The sequence below is a fragment of the Acomys russatus genome, chromosome 10 (genome assembly GCF_903995435.1).
Source record: "Acomys russatus chromosome 10, mAcoRus1.1, whole genome shotgun sequence".
Classification (NCBI taxonomy): domain Eukaryota; kingdom Metazoa; phylum Chordata; class Mammalia; order Rodentia; family Muridae; genus Acomys; species Acomys russatus.
In genome coordinates, this window is record NC_067146.1 from 73,732,382 (window position 1) to 73,748,939 (window position 16,558).

At 49.6% G+C, this 16,558-nt stretch overlaps 1 protein-coding gene across 1 annotated transcript; it reads left to right on the forward strand.

Moving 5' to 3' along the window:
• Nucleotides 1–1,591: 1,591 nt before the first annotated feature.
• Tmem176b (transmembrane protein 176B) lies at nt 1,592–8,382 on the forward strand. The gene is made up of 7 exons (XM_051152422.1): nt 1,592–1,883; nt 3,766–3,974; nt 5,945–6,055; nt 6,347–6,403; nt 6,630–6,860; nt 7,556–7,675; nt 8,062–8,382. Exons 2-7 carry the CDS (start codon nt 3,771–3,773, stop codon nt 8,146–8,148), a joined length of 810 nt encoding a protein of 269 aa, XP_051008379.1. The 5' UTR covers nt 1,592–1,883; nt 3,766–3,770; the 3' UTR covers nt 8,149–8,382.
• Nucleotides 8,383–16,558: the final 8,176 nt, after the last annotated feature.

Sequence of the window (16,558 nt, forward strand, 5' to 3'; positions counted from 1 at the left end):
CGTGTCTGTGGGCTTCATCTGTGAGGGAGAGAAGGAACATCGGGAAGGCATATTTGGCAGGTTTTCTGAGGCTTATTGGAGTGACACAGAAAGACTACCCTCCCCACCCCCCCGCTACGGAGCTGTACCCCTGATGTCTCCTGGCGGGCTGTCTGTCAGGGAAGCGTGATGCTGTTGGAGCTCCCTCTTCGACCCACATCGCTGCCGCCCACGTGCCTTACCTCTCCGTCTCACCCCTGACTGGGTCTCTTCTCTCAGCCTCTTTCCGGAGTTCTCTGACCCCGGGGTCAGAGCCCAAGCTTCTTAAACAGGGGCCCCTCCAGCTACCCACAAAGCTCCTGTGGTACAATCTCTTCCCTATCAGGGCCCCAGGGACCAGCTCACTCTGCAGACCCGTTAATCTCCGCGGATGAACGCTTAGTGCCCACAGGACTGAGCAGTGGACATGGATGCCACACCTGATCCTAGAGGCACATCCCAGGGTCCCCACCCCCACCCCAGCAGCAATCTCTTAGGGAGCCAGACTGGAAGCATCTGGGTGTAGTGGGGGTCAGGGTCTATGTGGAAGTGATGGTGGGCTGTCTTACCTGCTTTCCTCTGGGGCCAGGGCAGTAGGGAGTTGGTAAGGCTGGAGGGCACAGAGAGGAGCTGGCTATGGTCTAGGACTTCAGCCCTGGTGGGAGGAAGAATTTGGGTGGGAGCCAGAAGGGGAGGGAGACAACAGACTTCAGTACTTCCTGGCAAGCAGCTGGGACTGAGGGCCCCTTCAGGGGCTTTCCAGTAGGCAGTTCCTCACTGGGCCACTGGGGAGCTGGAGAAGGTAGGTGAGGTAGGCAGCACGTTGGGGCTAGCACTGGTCAGTCCTGTGGAATCACCTTGCTAGTGCCTCCTCTTCCAGTCCTGTCAAGGCTAGAGCTTTCTGAGCGAGTGGGTGCCTGTGCTGCCTTGGGCTTGTGAGTATCCCAGTGTCACCTGCATCCCTGTGAACAGCAGGCCTGGTCATCTACTCCAGATGGAACCCCCCTCAAGTGGGGCCCCTTCCTGTCAGTTACTTGCTGGGAAATTGAGAAACTCCAGGTCAGGCCCCCATCCCCCTTATGGCTTGTTTTTGCTCCCCTTGGAGTCAGCTTTAAGTCAGCTCCCCCCAGACCTCCCAGTTCCAGCCCCACCTCTCTCAGAGGACAGCAGGTGAGGCAGGGCTCTTCACAGCCCCAGGGAAGACCCTTCTGGAACACAGAGCCTCCTTCTCTGGAAGTCTCCAGACCTACTTGTTAAGCCTTGTCCTGGCCCAGGATGCTTCTTCTTCTTCTTCCATCTCTGCTTTCCTGTAGGACTCTACAGAGGGAGGGAGGGACATGCCAGACAGAGGCTGTGACTCTGGGGACAGGGCGAGGCTGTGGAGGCCAAGGGCCTGGCTTTGTCTTCCTTAATTACCCAGAGCCTCACGCCTGCATTCTGAGAGGGGGAGGGGCCTTTGAGACCAAGCAGAGATGGGATGGATGTGGGTGAAGTGAAGTGAGTGGAGACACACAGGGTGTTTCTTTTCTCTGTTCCTGGGCACTGGGCAGAGGGCTATCAGAGGAGAGCTGTTATCTGGCCGGTGGCAGCGGTGGTGAGCACAGAGGTTTCTTGGTGAGTAAGGGTTTAGTTCCTGCTCTGCAGAGGAAGCAAAGGGATTCCCAGTGGAGTGGCTAGGGGCAGTGGTGGTACCGGGAGTCTGGAGGAGGCCAGCACACTGGCAACTGAGACTTTATTTCTGACCCCTGGAACCATAAAAGAAGGCAAGAACCTGGGGCCTTCACTGTGTTCCTGTGAAGTTTGCATCTCCACTTCCTCCTTGAAGAGTTGTCGGACTCCCGCCCTCTCAACTCAGAGGTGCCCAGGTGAGTGGACGGGAAAGGGCTCTGAGATGTGTAGAAAAGACAAACGAGTTCGGGAGGAGGTGAGGCCGGAGTGGTTATTAATACCCAGTTAACCCTGATTCTTAACCAGGCTCTACTTAAGCCAGTAGAGTCACCTGGGCAGAATTTCCTTTGGGCAGAGGCCACTCATCAGAGAGGCCAAGGCGGCCACAGTAATTCTGAGCCAGCAGAGGAGAGAGTCAGAGAGCAGGCAGCCGTGTCCTCTGCCCCATGCTGGCTAGAATGTAGCAGGGCCTCGGAGTTACTGAGACATTCAGGTAGGCAGGCTATGAAGACCTCGTGGGCCCAAGGCCTGTGGAAACTCAGGGCAGTGTTTTTAGGCAGTGGGAGAAAGGTGATGTATACACCACAGTAGAACCTAGTCTTCAGAAATCAATAAAGATAAGTATTTGTCAAATTTCAAGATAAACGCTGAAAATGGAGCAGGTTTTGCATTAAGACCTACTGCAGAATGCAATATCTCTTAGGTAAGACTGAAGAGAGAGGAAGTTGCTAGCACACTCAGGGGGTGGAGAGCACAGCTCCATTCTTGGATGACCGCCTACACAGTCCTTGCTACAATATCCATGGAGGGTAACTGACAACAGCCATGGAAAATGTATTATTCTACACTGCTTGTGATACGAAGGAGTGGGAGATAACCTGAGTGTCTGCTCAAATATTATGATAGACACACCCTGGAGTATTATGCAGCCACACAAAAGGAAGCCCTTGATGGACCAGTGTTCTAGAACACAACACCACCATGTTGAACAGGGCCGTGTATAGCAGGAGGTCATTTGTGAGGAACCATAAGAAGGAATAGCTTTACATACTCTTGTGCACAAAACACGCCACCGGAGGCTCTGCAAGAAACTAATCATGTCAGTCCCCATCTGCAAGGCAACTAGGCAACTGGGCAAAGATAAAAATGAAAAATTTAAAGTTATACTCTTTAAAAATTTTTTGCACTTTCATGTATATTTCTATCGTGTGTGCATGTGTGTTGATATGTGTATGGGCAGGCACATACATACGTACATACATGAGTATGCGTGTAGAAGACCAAAGGTGACGTCGTATGTTTTCCTTGATTAATAGCTACTTAACTGAGGTGGGTTTTCTCAGCTGAATGCAGGGCTAAGCTCGCCAGCTTGCCCTGGGCATCCTGTTTCTACCTCCCAAGTGCTGGCATTACAGGATGGCATTACAGGAAGCCATTGTGCCTGCTGGGCTTGTCCATCGACCAGGGATCTGAAGGCTGGTCAAACTCAAACTCCTCTTTTGTCCCATACAAAACCTAGCTGTTTGACACAGCCTTCTGTTACTCAGAATTAATAGCTGAGGGGGAAAAACTTGAAGGAAGGTAGATTTATAGGTTTGCTCGCGTGCATTGCTGCTTTGGCTGTTTGATGCTGAGGTCAGCCCATTCCTCTGGGCCCAAGGCGAGGCAGAGAATCAGGGCAGAAAGGTATCATAGAGGCTGCTCACCTCAAGGTGGTCAGGAAGGAAAGAGAGAGGGGAGGGGAGAGAGCGGATAAATGAATACGAGCAGGGATTAGAGGCTCTTCAAAGGCACACCACTACTGACTTACGTCTTCCAACCAGTCCCCACTTAAGTCTCCACCATCTCCCGGCAAAAGGACCTTCAGCCAAGACCAAGCACTCAACAGCTGTGTGAGTCTCAGAGGAGCAGTGCATAGGAGCACAGCACATCCGAACATTAATCCTCTGGGGAAGGGGTACAAGGCTGTGCATGGTGAAAGGCTCTAGAAGTGCCACTGTGTCCTTGAGCCATTAGCCCCCTCCACTTTACCCTTCCTAGTTCCTGCACTTTATCTATTTCTGGTGTTTTCCCCACCAGGAAAGATGACCCAGACCACAGTGATGGTGAATGGAGTCGAAGTGGCCTCTACACTCCCCCCGTCCACTCATATCAACATCCACATCCACCAGAAGTCAGCTTTGGAGCAGCTGCTGGGAGCTATGGGCTCCCTCAAGAAGTTTCTCTCCTACCCCCAGGCCACTGGTGCCTCCAAGGCCAGCCTCCATCATGGGCAGCTGGCTCTCGGGGTGAGAGTGGAGTCATCAGTGGGTTAATAAGGTGACACAGAGGGTGGGGACTCTCCTTTTGGGTAGGATGCAAAGGAAAGTGGGCTGAATCCCCAGGGAGGAATGCAGGAGCTCATGGGGGGAGTCCCCTTGCATTTGGGGAGAGATTTTGGAAATTTCTCTGTAGGGATTTGGATAGAAAAGTATAACCGACCTCCTCTTTGCTGTAGAGAGGGTTGTGTGAGCCAGAGGCTAGGTGACAGGAGAGGAATTTCAGGGCTGTGAAGTTGTTCCCGTGAGTTAGTTCATAGGGGCTGAGGGCTGCAGGTGCAAGACAAGGCTAACCGAACTCTTCAGGGAGAGGCAGAGTGGCTGAGCTACTGCCTAAAAGAGCTCACCATGACTAGAGTTAAAGGTAGATCTGGTGATGTAAGCACTGAGCGTCACACCTGAGGAATGGGTGCCTGAGCAAGGCCCTGAGTAGAGCAGGAGCGGGCTTGGACAGGGAGCAACAGGGTGTGAAAAGAAAGGACTTCCAGGGTAAAGGAGTGCCAGGAACAAGGCAGCTGGTGCTGTGAAAGTAAAGAGTGGAGGTAAAGGAATTCGTGGCTGATAAGGAGCCATTTTGCCGAAAGCCTTGAGTGACAGGGTGAGCCAGCTTCTGTGCATGAGATTTGAGTACAAACTGGGTTCAGGCTGCCTCAGAGCCAGGAGGAGCCCAACAAGGATGATCCAGGCCCTGCACTTGTGTGTCAGAGTGGAAGTAATGAGGAGAAACAGGAACCCAGATCTTTTGAAAGGGATCCCCTCTAACTTGGGGTAGGGTGGACTTTAGGGGTAAGGAAGAGATGCCAGGGACATGTAGAGGTTTAGAGGTGATGATGAGAACCCTGGAATACAGGAGCAGCATGGCGTATGGGGCATGGGGTGTGGTACAACTACTGGGTGAATCCAAGGTGCTAGAAGGACATGCAGACAGGGTACAGGAGTTAGTGACAGTTGAGTTTTCTAGGGAGAAAACACTCATTAGAGTGAGGGCTGTCTGGGGTTTATTTGGGGCTTACACTGATGGGATGAAAAGAGCTGGGATGAAATTGAGCAGTGGGGAGCATCACAGGGTAGAATAGCCTGTAGGAAAAAACTCACTGGTGCGGTGCAGGGGGGAACGCTACATTGCTTAATCACAGCCTGGGATGATTCCTTAAAGAACCTGCCCACATTCCTCTCCCCTATGACTGTAATTAAAAAAAAAAAAAAAAAAAAAAAAAAAAAAAAAAAAAGAACCTGCCCACAGACTGAAAGAGTGGGACTTGTTCCTCAAGGTAGGCTATCTGAAGCCACGCCTTCTTCCTAAAATATGGCATCTCTCTCTCTCTCTCTCTCTCTCTCTCTCTCTGTCTCTGTCTCTCTGAGACAAGATCTTATGTAGTCTAGGCTGGCCTTGAATATGTAATCAAGGGCGGCCTTAAACTTCTGACTCCCTTGCCTCCACTTTCCAACTGCTGGGCTTACAGACATGGACAATCTTGTGGAAGCTTATCTGGCCCCAGAGATTGAATCCAGGGGCTCCTGGATGTCTCTCCATGCCCCTCAGCACTACATCCTGTCTACACAGAACCCCGCCCCCCACCCCCCACCCCCACATTGTGTTTGGATGTGAGGAGTTAGGTTGGTGTCAGCTGCTGAGGATAGGTGGCAGGATTTGACAGGATATCCCTGAGGGAGAACGAGATGAAGATAGTAAGAATCGGCATACAGTGATGACGTTAGGACAAAGTAATGAACGACGGATAGCCAAGGCTCTGATGGGGGTGGGGGGAAAAGCAGATCAGTGTGATGCAATGGATGTTACAAGAGAACCTTCCAGAATCAGAGCCCAGAGCCGCAAGGAGGCCAAAGCAGAGAAAGCGGTCAAGCCTGCCCCCTGGGTTGGAGCTGTGTAGTTTTCCTTGGGATGTGAAGGGGGTTGATATTTTCCTCCCATTTTACAGGTGACCCAGATATTGCTGGGGCTCATGAGCTGCGTTCTTGGCGTGTGTATCTCTTACGGGCCCCAGACTAAGCTGTGTGACACTGGCTGTGCCTTTTGGTCTGGGTCCATGGTAAGTAAGGAGCTAGCAAGGAGCTCAGTGGAGCCAAATAGGAAACAATTGCCTTAGGGCTAGAGAAAAACCTTCCGATGCACTTATTTATTTTTCTAGGCAAGGTTAGGAAGAACAGGACATAGGTGACTAGTGTCATATGCTGCTTTTTTTGTTGGCTTGCTTGCCCTTTTGAACCCTGCTTTAGTCGGGCTGTTTTGGGAGCTGTTGGTGGAAGGGTGACCAGGAAACCTTGCCAGGAAAGTAAACTGGAGGCCATTTTTTTTTCTTCCTGCTGTCTTCTCTTTCCAGGCAATTGTAGCTGGAGTTGGTATCATTGAACATGAGAAGAGACAGGGAAAATTGTCCGTGAGTGTCGGGCTTCTTCTTTATCAACGCTGTCCTTCTGTGCCCTCCAAAATGGCCAGTGTTCCCTGCACCTTCTACCTTTTACCCTGTAGCTACCAATACAATGAGGCTTTCCCTGGGGGAGGGGGACGTAGAAGAGGTTTCCCGCCACGGCAGTGGAGGAAGATGGACAAGCTTGAGGCTGCCACAGATGAGCAGCATCTGCATCTGGACCTCTCTCTTCCAGGGCTGTGTATCACTTGTTTTCCTCCTGGCTTGCATGGCTACAGCTGGGGCTGCTACCGCTGTGGGTGTGACCAGCTTAATCTGGCAGACCCGTGATCCCTACCATTTTAAGATCATTTCCGTGTGCGGCTCCTCATACCCTGGCATGGGCCGTGAGTATAGGATGGCACAACTCGCTGAGAGCTCGGACTGGAGGACAGAGACGTGCAGAGAGTACCTGAACATGATGATGGTGAGACTGCGGTTTTTCTAGAACACGTCACGACCCTCTTGCTTTTTAAGGGTTTGGAGCCCTGGAGGATGGGGATGAAGGCTCTGTGAAGTTGGCCCTCACCTTAGGCCTTTGGCTAGGAAGTTGTCATTCAAGCTGGGGGCATTTCTCAGACCTTGATACAAGATGATCCCTGGATCAGAGGTCGGGGTGGGGACAGTCTGGGGGCCACCCTCAACTTTTCTGCTGAATGGTTGTTCTGAGTCACCTCCAGAGTTGGGGGCTTTAAATGCAGTTATCTGGAGTGGCTGGGGTGAGGCAGACAGCTCGCATTTGGGTTTTCCTAGGCAGCTACAGGAAGAGACAGTGGGTTTGGTCATCCAAGAGCTCACTGGGACTGGGCATTCAGGCTGAGGCACTCATGTGGCAGGCAGATGAGGTGGTGGCTCTTGGCTGGGAGCTCAGCTGGGCTGCCAGCCTGGGAACCTGTAGCAGCTTCTTCATGTGCCTCTGGCTTCCCAGGATAGCAGTCAGGTCCCAGGTGGGGACTATGGCTTGTCAAGTGGCAGGAATAGAAACTAGCAGGCCAGTCACTGGAATGGTGTCATTTCCACCAGCCGAGCAAGTGGTGGCCACTTGGAGGGCAGTGTCTGAGTGTGGCCGCGTGACTCAGAGGAGCCGAGTCCTGACCGAGTCTGTTGCTCTTTTGCGTCTAGAACTTGTTCCTGTCGTTCTGCATCATGCTCACGGTTGCCTGTGTCCTGATTAATGTTGTGTCTGTGGCTTCCCTGGCACTGAGTCTCCAGAGTATAAACGGCCGGAGCTCCCAGGCCCTGGTGAGTGAGTACTCAGGAAAGGGCTTCCTGGACAGTATGGGTCTGGGCAGTGAAAAAGGTGGCGGGGGTGGGGTGGGGTTGGGGAGCTGAGCACTTGGCCTTGGAAGTCCCTGGTCTTCACTCATCCCTCGCTGCCTGGGGGATGAACGCACCTCCTGGCTAGCTTCTGCTGCCTTGTGCCTCTCCGTGCCTTCCTTCCTGCTCATTCCCCACTCTGTCCAGGTTCACGGCTCACGTGCCCTACTCTGACTCTCCGTCCTTCTTGCTGGAGATGCGCTCCCTGCTGTCGGTCCCTCCTTTCCTCTGCTGGGCTCAAGTGCTGAAGCTCACCTCGTCCTATGCTTTCCTTCTGTTCACTGGTTTCTTCCTCCTACTTTATTTTTCAGAATGAGGAAGAGACAGAGAAGAAGCTTCTTGCGGGGGATTCAGCACCCTCCTCTCCCATCAAGGAGAAGATTCCTGTCATCCTGTGAGCTGCCTGAGCCCATCATGTGTCCCTGTCCAGAGCAATCCAGGGAGGACAGTGACTGTTCCCAGGGCCTCTTCTGGCCCCACAGCACACACCTACTTTCGATGTAGCCACATTTCAGCCCCTTTTCTCCTCCTCTCTCCCCACTGTCCTCACTCTAATGTCCTTTGGTCCCTGTGTAGCTCTTGTGTCATTTTCCCCAAAGCTGATAAAGCAGAAACAACCAGAAAAAAAAATACCCTCTCACAGAAAGGTGTGGGCTCTTCCTGGAGACAGATGTGGTGGGAAAGGCCATTGCTTGAGTTGGTGTATGTGGAGATAGAAGAGTGGTGACGGTTACAGTGGCATGTCCCTGATGTCACTCACACTCTGCTTCAGGATTGGCCTCCATTCTACTGTGTAAAGTTGAACATAAGTCAAGTGCTTGGAATCTTCTCGGCCATTGTTTGGTTATTTTTCCTGATGCTGGGATAAATACTCTGGCCAAAATAACTTCTGGGAGAAAGGGTTTATCGTACTATGCTGCCCATCATGGTGGGGAGGGGGTCAAAGCAGCAGGGGCAGAGAATGATAAATGTGTGCCTGCTTACTTTCTCTTGTCTTAGGTTGGGATTCCCTACCTAGGGGATGGTGGCTCCCATAGTGGATGGGTCTTTATCCTTAATTATCATAATAAGATTACCAATCTCCCTCCCCCAACATCTATGCTCAGAAGCCCAGCTTTAATGTGGTCCTAGATAATGTCAAATTGATTCTCTCAGAACTCAGCCCTCTGCATGGTCAGGGGTCACCTGCCATAGGCAGTCCTGTAGGTTCGAGTCTCACAGAATTAAGGACACTATACTTTGTTTAGAAGGTGAGGCATCAAGCCTCCACCACAAAGAGTGTGAAGTAGCAGGCAAGAAAGTAGTGTGAAGTGTTTGTTGCGTGTCTGTCAGAGGCAAGGAACAGAGGGGAAGTTATAATGATATCACTCGGAAGAGGCTCTGAGATTGCTATTGGCGCTTGACTAGCTGGGGCAGTGCGAAGTGATCAGTATTCCCCTGCCTCAGTATGCACTGGTGCACTTGATAGGGACCAGTTACCTGGTCATTAGCCAAATCTCAAGAAGCTATGGCTTAGCTGAGCAGGGATGTTTCTTAGCTGCCACTCATATAGATGCCCAGGATTACACCTGCCAAGATTTCAGCCCATGGTGTAGTAAGGATGACTTACTTGTCAAGTCCTGGATGACTTGACAAACACTGGAGAACAAGAGAGGGCCCCACCTCATCAACTTCTGAGGTAAAGTTGGAGGTCATAGGTGTTAGGTATTATGATGACTATGTTCCCATTAAAAAAAAATCTATGTTGAATGTGTAATCCCCAGTGGCTCAGGAGGTTTGGAGGTAAAGGTTGGACTTTGCTTAAAGGTAAAGTCTTTTTGTAGCGTCGATATGGGGTCATCAGGGTGGGTCCAATCCAACATGACTGGTGGACATTGTGAAGACACAGGGGGAGAAAACTGTCAGTGCCTTGCTTGATCTCAGGCATATTCCCTTTTCTCCCCCCAAGGGCTTAGCTACATAGTCAAAAAGAGGAAGGGGACTGTGATGGAAAAAGGAACTGATAATGTCTTGGTCAGCAAGCCTTTCTGTCTTGTGGACATGAGCACATGTCTACTCATTACAGATAGGGAAGTGACAACAGACCAAAATAAAGATACCACCAATGTCCACCTTGATGAACTAATGGGTTTACTGAGGTTACTTACAGAAGTATGGGTGAGGGGCTACTTACAGAAGCAAGGATGGCTCAAAGGCAACAGCACCATCCAAAATCTACATAAGCATGAGTGACAACTTGTAAGACCTGGGATCCTGGAGTTCTCTATATAACTTACAGGCAACTTGGTGAGTTGGAGTGTCTTCTCTAGGCAGTTTAACTGATCTAAGCTACTTCAGCAATCCTCTCTTCTTATACACTCTTAGGGAGAATGAGGCCTTGTAAGTTTCTGGAACTTCTTGAAGCTTTTGAGTTGCCTATTTCTCTATTCTTTTTTTTTCAGGTGTTAATTATTTTCTTTTTTTTTTCTTTTTTTAATTAATTTATTCTTGTTACATCTCAATGTTTATCCCATCCCTTGTATCCTCCCATTCTTCCCTCCCTCCCATTTTCCCATTATTCCCCTCTCCTATGACTGTTCCTGAGGGGGATTACCTCCCCCTGTATATGCTCATAGGGTAGGAAGTCTCTTCTTGGTAACCTGCTGTCCTTCCTCTGAGTGCCACCAGGTCTCCCCCTCCAGGGGGCATGGTCAAATGTGAGGCACCATATTTCTCTATTCTTAGCAAGCTTCCCTTTGGGATATTTTATGTCTTAATGAGATACCCTCCAGAATGGAATGTTCCAATTCAGAGGAATTTGCTCTGTAACTGTCATGACACTGTCAAGCTGAACAGGTTGCTTGTTTTTCCATCCTCCCGAGCATCCTTTCTCCTCTGGAGCAGTGCCTTGCCTCCCTTACTTGAGACACTGCCATTTCTATTTCCACTTACAGTAGATGATTCTGGTGCCCCACAGCACAGCCCTGTAGGAGTGCCCCCATTCTCCAGTTTGGCATATGTGCTACCTGTGGGTGGCTCTGGACATGATGGGGCAGAGGAGGGAGAAACTCCAATCATGAAGGGTAAAGGCTTAGTAGCAACCACACCTTGCTCTTTGAAATCATGAAGCTGTTAGAGACAGGGGATGTGGTGCACTCTGAGGTTGTACCTCAGGATTCTATGATGCTAGCATATGTTAAAGATACGGGGAAATCTGGAGGGCCATAGAGAGGGAGTTAAGGCAAATTACACATCAAAGAAGCTTGATTAGGGGAGTCATGGGATTATAGCCATAGAAAGTCATGATGAGGCCCTCGGGTGGGAGGGGATTAGGAGAGATAGCTGGCATATATAGCATGATGGGTATCTTGAAGGAAAGTGACCTCCAACTCCCTTTAGTTCCAGGTATTAGGGGGTTTATAGCACCATCCCATAATTGCATGAAGGGACCCGGAATGAAGAGACAAACCTTTCAGTTCCAGAGGAACTGAAACAAAGGGACTTTCTTGCACTTAGAGGTTTTCAGGGATGGGTATTTAGTTTCATACCATGTGGCCTAGCCCATGCCAGAAGTCATAAAGTAGGAAGGCTGTACATACAGCTTGAGATTATATTAGGAGTGGGCATCGGGGCAGCTGGGATTGCCCTCCGAAGCAAGGGGGAGGCGAATACTCAACCTTTGGGACAATGCAGAGGTCATGGCAGCTCTCTGTAGCTCGCAAGGGTAGGGGGCTGACTGCAGGTTGTATGGCTTGATTTTTTCGGGTAGAGGCTGTGTAACTTAACAGTATATAGATGTCACATAGATGGCCTCATGGGAGGAGTTAGGATATGGAACAGGGCCACTTGAATTTCCTATCTTGTTTAACTTCTTTTTTGTTGTTTTAAACATTATTTCCCCGTGCGTGCATGCATGTGTGAGTGCAGGTACCTGCAGAGGTCAGAAGAGGGCACTGGATTCCCTGAAGCTGGAGTTACAGGGAGTTGGGAGCCACCATGTGGGTGTTGGGGGCCAAACTCAAGTCCTCTGAAAAAGCAGCAAGCACCTTGAACCACTGAGCCATCTCTCCAGCCTGTTGTTCCTCCTTTTCATTCAGCACAGGATTTTGGAGTAGAGGCCCAGCCTAAAGAAACACAGGCAAAGCTGAATCAAAGTCAAAGAAGGCATTATGTCCTCCCCGCCACCCGCCGAGTGGTGTTAAGTTTCATCTCAGTGTTTCTACCCCAGTCTTATGCAGCCAACACTGGACAGATCTTCTTGGCTTTTTCATTCTGGAAAACAAGTATCAGTTTGTTTGGCTTCTGTTTTGGTTGCTTTTGTACAAAGCCATCTGTGTCAAAACTTCAGCAACCTCGTTTCCCCACTTTGGAGAGAGATGCTGGCTTCTTGCCTATCTGGCTCCCCACCCACCCCACCATGTCCTCTGTGCCTGTCTTAATGTGGTCCCCAGCCTCCACCCAGTGAGGAACACAGAAGCTTCTCTGGATGCTTTTTTTTTTTTTTCTTCTTTTCTGTAGACTATCACATGTCACCACGCCTCTCCTCCTTTTGTTTACTTGGAAAAGCCAGCATCCATTTCTCTCCAGAAAGCTCTGCCTTGCTGGTAAAACTGTGTATACAGATGGGAATGATTCCAGGTCCCTGATGGAGTCCAGAAAATTCTCTCTAGCCTGTTTGTATATAATGTTTTCAACGGAACACTTAAATCCACAGGGCGTGAACAGGAAAGGGCTCCTTCTTCTCTTCCTTGTCCTCCTTACCCTGCCCCCCTCACTGGTTTTTTTCTTCTGTAATACCCCACTGGCTCTTGGGTCCTCTAATTTCAGGATCAGATTCCATCTTGTACATTTTGGCTGTTCAAGGGTGTGTGTGCTGGTTGGTGTTTCTGTTAACACGACACACTTGGGAAGTGTGAACCTCAATTGAGAAAATGCCTCCATCAGATGAGCCTGTAGGCAAATCGATGGGGGCATTTTTTTTTTTTTTTTATTAATGCTTGATGATGGAGGCTGCAGTCTACTGTTGGCAGTGCTACCCCTGGGCTTGTATAAGAAAGCAGGATGAGGCGGGCGGTGGTGGCACACGCCTTTAATTCCAGCACTCGGGAGGCAGAGGCAGGTGGATTGCTGTGAGTTTGAGGCCAGCCTGGTCTACAAAGCGAGTCCAGGACAGCCAAGGCTACACAGAGAGACTATGTCTCAAAAAACCAAAAAAAGCAGGATGTTCATGGTAGATCATCGTAGGCTGGAAGATGAAATAAGCCCTTTCCTCCCCTGTTGCTGTAAGTCATAGTGTCTATCACAGCGACAAAAAGCACACTAACACAAAGGGAGTAGTCCCGCTTGGGTTTTAAGCCGAGTTCTATTCATTTTCTTTTTAAAAGGTGCTCCCTAGAGCTTGGGTCTCTGTAGCCCTACCCTCCAGGTTGCTTGGACTGAGAGAGACTTGGGTTAGAATGAGGCTGCTGCTCCCTCTTCCTTCTGCAGGGGCCTTTCTCCTGCACTATGAGTGGGATAGGGACGAAAGGTGAAGGGTGTTTGCTTCTCTGTTTGCCTTTTAACTGAGTGGCTGAAGAAAGGCTGTAGGATGGCCATGAGTGGATGAGAAACAGGTTTTATTGACTCAACCTAAATCCAACTGATGTTTTCAGTTTTTTGTTTATAAGCAGGGGTGATGGGCTCTTGTACTGTTGTTGCTTAGTCTGGAAAGTACTTTGGAATTCCCCTGACCTCACTGCATTAGCTGTCTGGTTTTTTTTTTTTTTTTTTTTTTTTTTTCTCTCTCTCTAACTGCCTGGAAAGCCATATTAAAGGAGAGAAATTTGGGCTTAAAGGAAGTCACTCCCCTGTGTAGGCTTCAACCTTTTCCAAATCTACCTACTTTATTTGAGGTTCTTTAATGCTTATACCTCCCTTCCAACCCACCTACCAGAGATAGGAGATAAAAGAGGTTAGGGGGAACAGGAGAAGTAGACCTTTTGGACTCAGTTCCTGGGAGCGATTCCATTGGCATAGTTGGCTGGATTTCAACAGATCAGCAATTCAGCCAAAGTTGCTGCTGGAACCTGGAACAGAAGCCGGAGCCCAGAGTCCTGAAGTGTTCTCTGGCGTGGTTCTCTCTAGGAGTCTCTCTAAGTGAAGCGATGAACAGTCAAACAATACCAAGACCTATAAAGCCCCAGCCTTCTGTTTTGGGCTCATATATACCTCCTCTCAAAGTCTGTACTAAGATGTGTTTCAGCTGGCAAAAACCAAGCCCTCACATGAGGTGGTTCGTCTTCTCGTGGATAAACATCACCTGTTCTCTCACAAGTCTGTTTCTGTCCCCCGTGCCACACTTGGGATCAAAACAAAAACATGTGTAATCCACCACACCCCTGTGGCAAGGTCTTTGCTTGTGTGTGTGTGTGTATAAAATCTTCTACCCTTTCATGGCATGTCTTTTTGAGGATTTCTGATACAACTCTTTGCCTCCAGCTCTGCAGAGAAGATTCCAGACTTTCAGATCTGAGGAAGAGATTGAAAAAAAAAAAATGCAGCGAAGCTTTAGGAAAACTTAACCAACACAATCCCCTCCTGAAGTAGGAAGGTAGTCTCTAGGTAACCTGTCTTTGAAGCAAGCTACTGTACTTAGGTCAAGCCTGCTGCTCCTTTAAATGTCTCTCAAAGTGCCTTTAGGGATGTGTTCAGTTCTGATTCGTCTTAATCCATCCTTCAGAGAAACGTCCCAGGACCAGTCAAAAGCTCAGAGTCATTCTAATCATATTTTTTTTAGGTGATCTAGAGTAAACTTTACTCATTATAGTGCAAACTTCTCGCAGAAGTCTGCAGCCGCACTGTTTGTTTGCTTATTTTTCAAATATGTGACGTATAAACTTGAACTGAGAATGGAATGCACCCCACGGTAAATGAGGTTTTCCTACCCAAATATCTGTGAGTTCCCCAGTCAATGCAGCTTGCTTTCTTTGCCAGGGAAAATCGATGCTTTGAGAATTACTTCCAGGCCTGCTTTTTACTTGCTGCACAAAGTAAACCACTTTTATTCTGTTTGTTTGTTTTGTTTTCCTAGACAGGTCTGTGTAGCCTTGGCTGTCCTGGACTTGCTTTGTAGACCAGATTGGCCTCAAACTCACAGAGATCTGCCTGCCTCTGCCTCCCTGAGTGCTGGGACTACAGGTGTGTGGCAGGTCGCAGGGCCAGCTCTTTGCTCTTATATCCCCTTCTTCACCAAAAGATGACATCATTGCATTTCTTCCATTACTGCAATCAGACACTAATTCCACTTGGAATATCTACAGGATTTACCACTCAGTTCATCTTTTTCTCCTCCCCATTGCTTACTCTTTTCTTCCTGTCTTCTCTTTTTCCTTCCTTCTCCTCACTCAGGAAACATTCTTTTATCTACTGATGTCCCTAGAAGCATTTATATAAAAAAATGCGTGCATGTGTCAGGCAATCCTCATCAGGGAAGCTTCTTATTACCGTAGATGGCAGTGAACACAGAGAGCTCAGCTGGTCAAGGTGCAGAGAAGAAGAGACCTTGGAGCACACATTCCAAAACGGGATATCTACATCACACCTCCTCCTCCTCCATCACACCTCCTCCTCCTCCATCACACCTCCTCCTCCTCCTACATCACACCTCCTCCTCCTACATCACACCTCCTCCTCCTCCATCACACCTCCTCCTCCTCCTCCATCACACCTCCTCCTCCTCCTACATCACACCTCCTCCTCCTACATCACACCTCCTTCTCCTCCTACATCACACCTCCTCTTCCTACATCACACCTCCTCCTCCTACATCACACCTCCTCCTCCTCCTACATCACACCTCCTCCTCCTCCTACATCACACCTCCTCCTCCTACATCACACCTCCTCCTCCTCCTACATCACACCTCCTCCTCCTCCTACATCACACCTCCTCCTCCTACATCACACCTCCTCCTCCTACATCACACCTCCTCCTCCTACATCACACCCCCCTCCTACATCACACCTCCTCCTCCTACATCACACCTCTCCTCCTCCTCACACCTCCTCCCCTCCTCCTCACACTCCTCCACCACATCACACCTCCTCCTCCTACATCACACCCCTCCTCCGCCTACATCACACCTCCTCCTCCTCCTACATCACACCTCCTCCTCCTACATCACACCTCCTCCTCCTCCTACATCACACCTCCTCCTCCTACATCACACCTCCTCCTCCTCCTACATCACACCTCCTCCTCCTACATCACACCTCCTCCTCCTCCTCCATCACACCTCCTCCTCCTACATCACACCTCCTCCTCCTACATCACACCTCCTCCTCCTCCTACATCACACCTCCTCCTCCCGTGTTCAGGGATAATCACAGGAGAAGGGGTAGAAAGACCATAACTGCCACAGGCAGGGGACAATAATAGGAAAGCAGTATCTTCTGGACACAGCGACAGTTGCACAAATGAATTGGTAGCACTTGAGACAGCATTCACAAGACCATCACAGGCTCAGACAAAGCTTCACAAGGAAGAGGGGAGGTGGCACCAAGTCCCATCCCTAGGCAAGAAGTATAGGAGCTATGAGAGAGAGAGAGAGAGTGTGTTTTTCCTTAAAGGTGTTGGCCCCCTAGTGGGTTGACCATGCTCCAGTGAAGGTCACACTTGCAAGAGTACATGTATGGGCAGAACAAACTGCTTGATATGAAGAAGGAGGAAGAGGAAAGGAGGAGGAGGAAGAGCAGGAGGAGGAGGAAGAGGAGGAGGAGGAGAAATCAAATTGGGTATGTTGGGAAGGGGAAATGGATCTGAGAGGAGTGGGAAGATGGGGGTAAATATGAT

Excerpts from the sequence above, each read along its gene's own strand:
- Tmem176b (XM_051152422.1), top strand. The coding sequence starts at position 3,771 with ATGACCCAGACCACAGTGATGGTGAATGGAGTCGAAGTGGCCTCTACA. Across the intron at positions 6,404-6,629 it reads AGAGACAGGGAAAATTGTCC|GGCTGTGTATCACTTGTTTT; the intron begins GTGAGTGTCGGG and ends TCTCTCTTCCAG. Across the intron at positions 7,676-8,061 it reads GCCGGAGCTCCCAGGCCCTG|AATGAGGAAGAGACAGAGAA; the intron begins GTGAGTGAGTAC and ends TTTATTTTTCAG.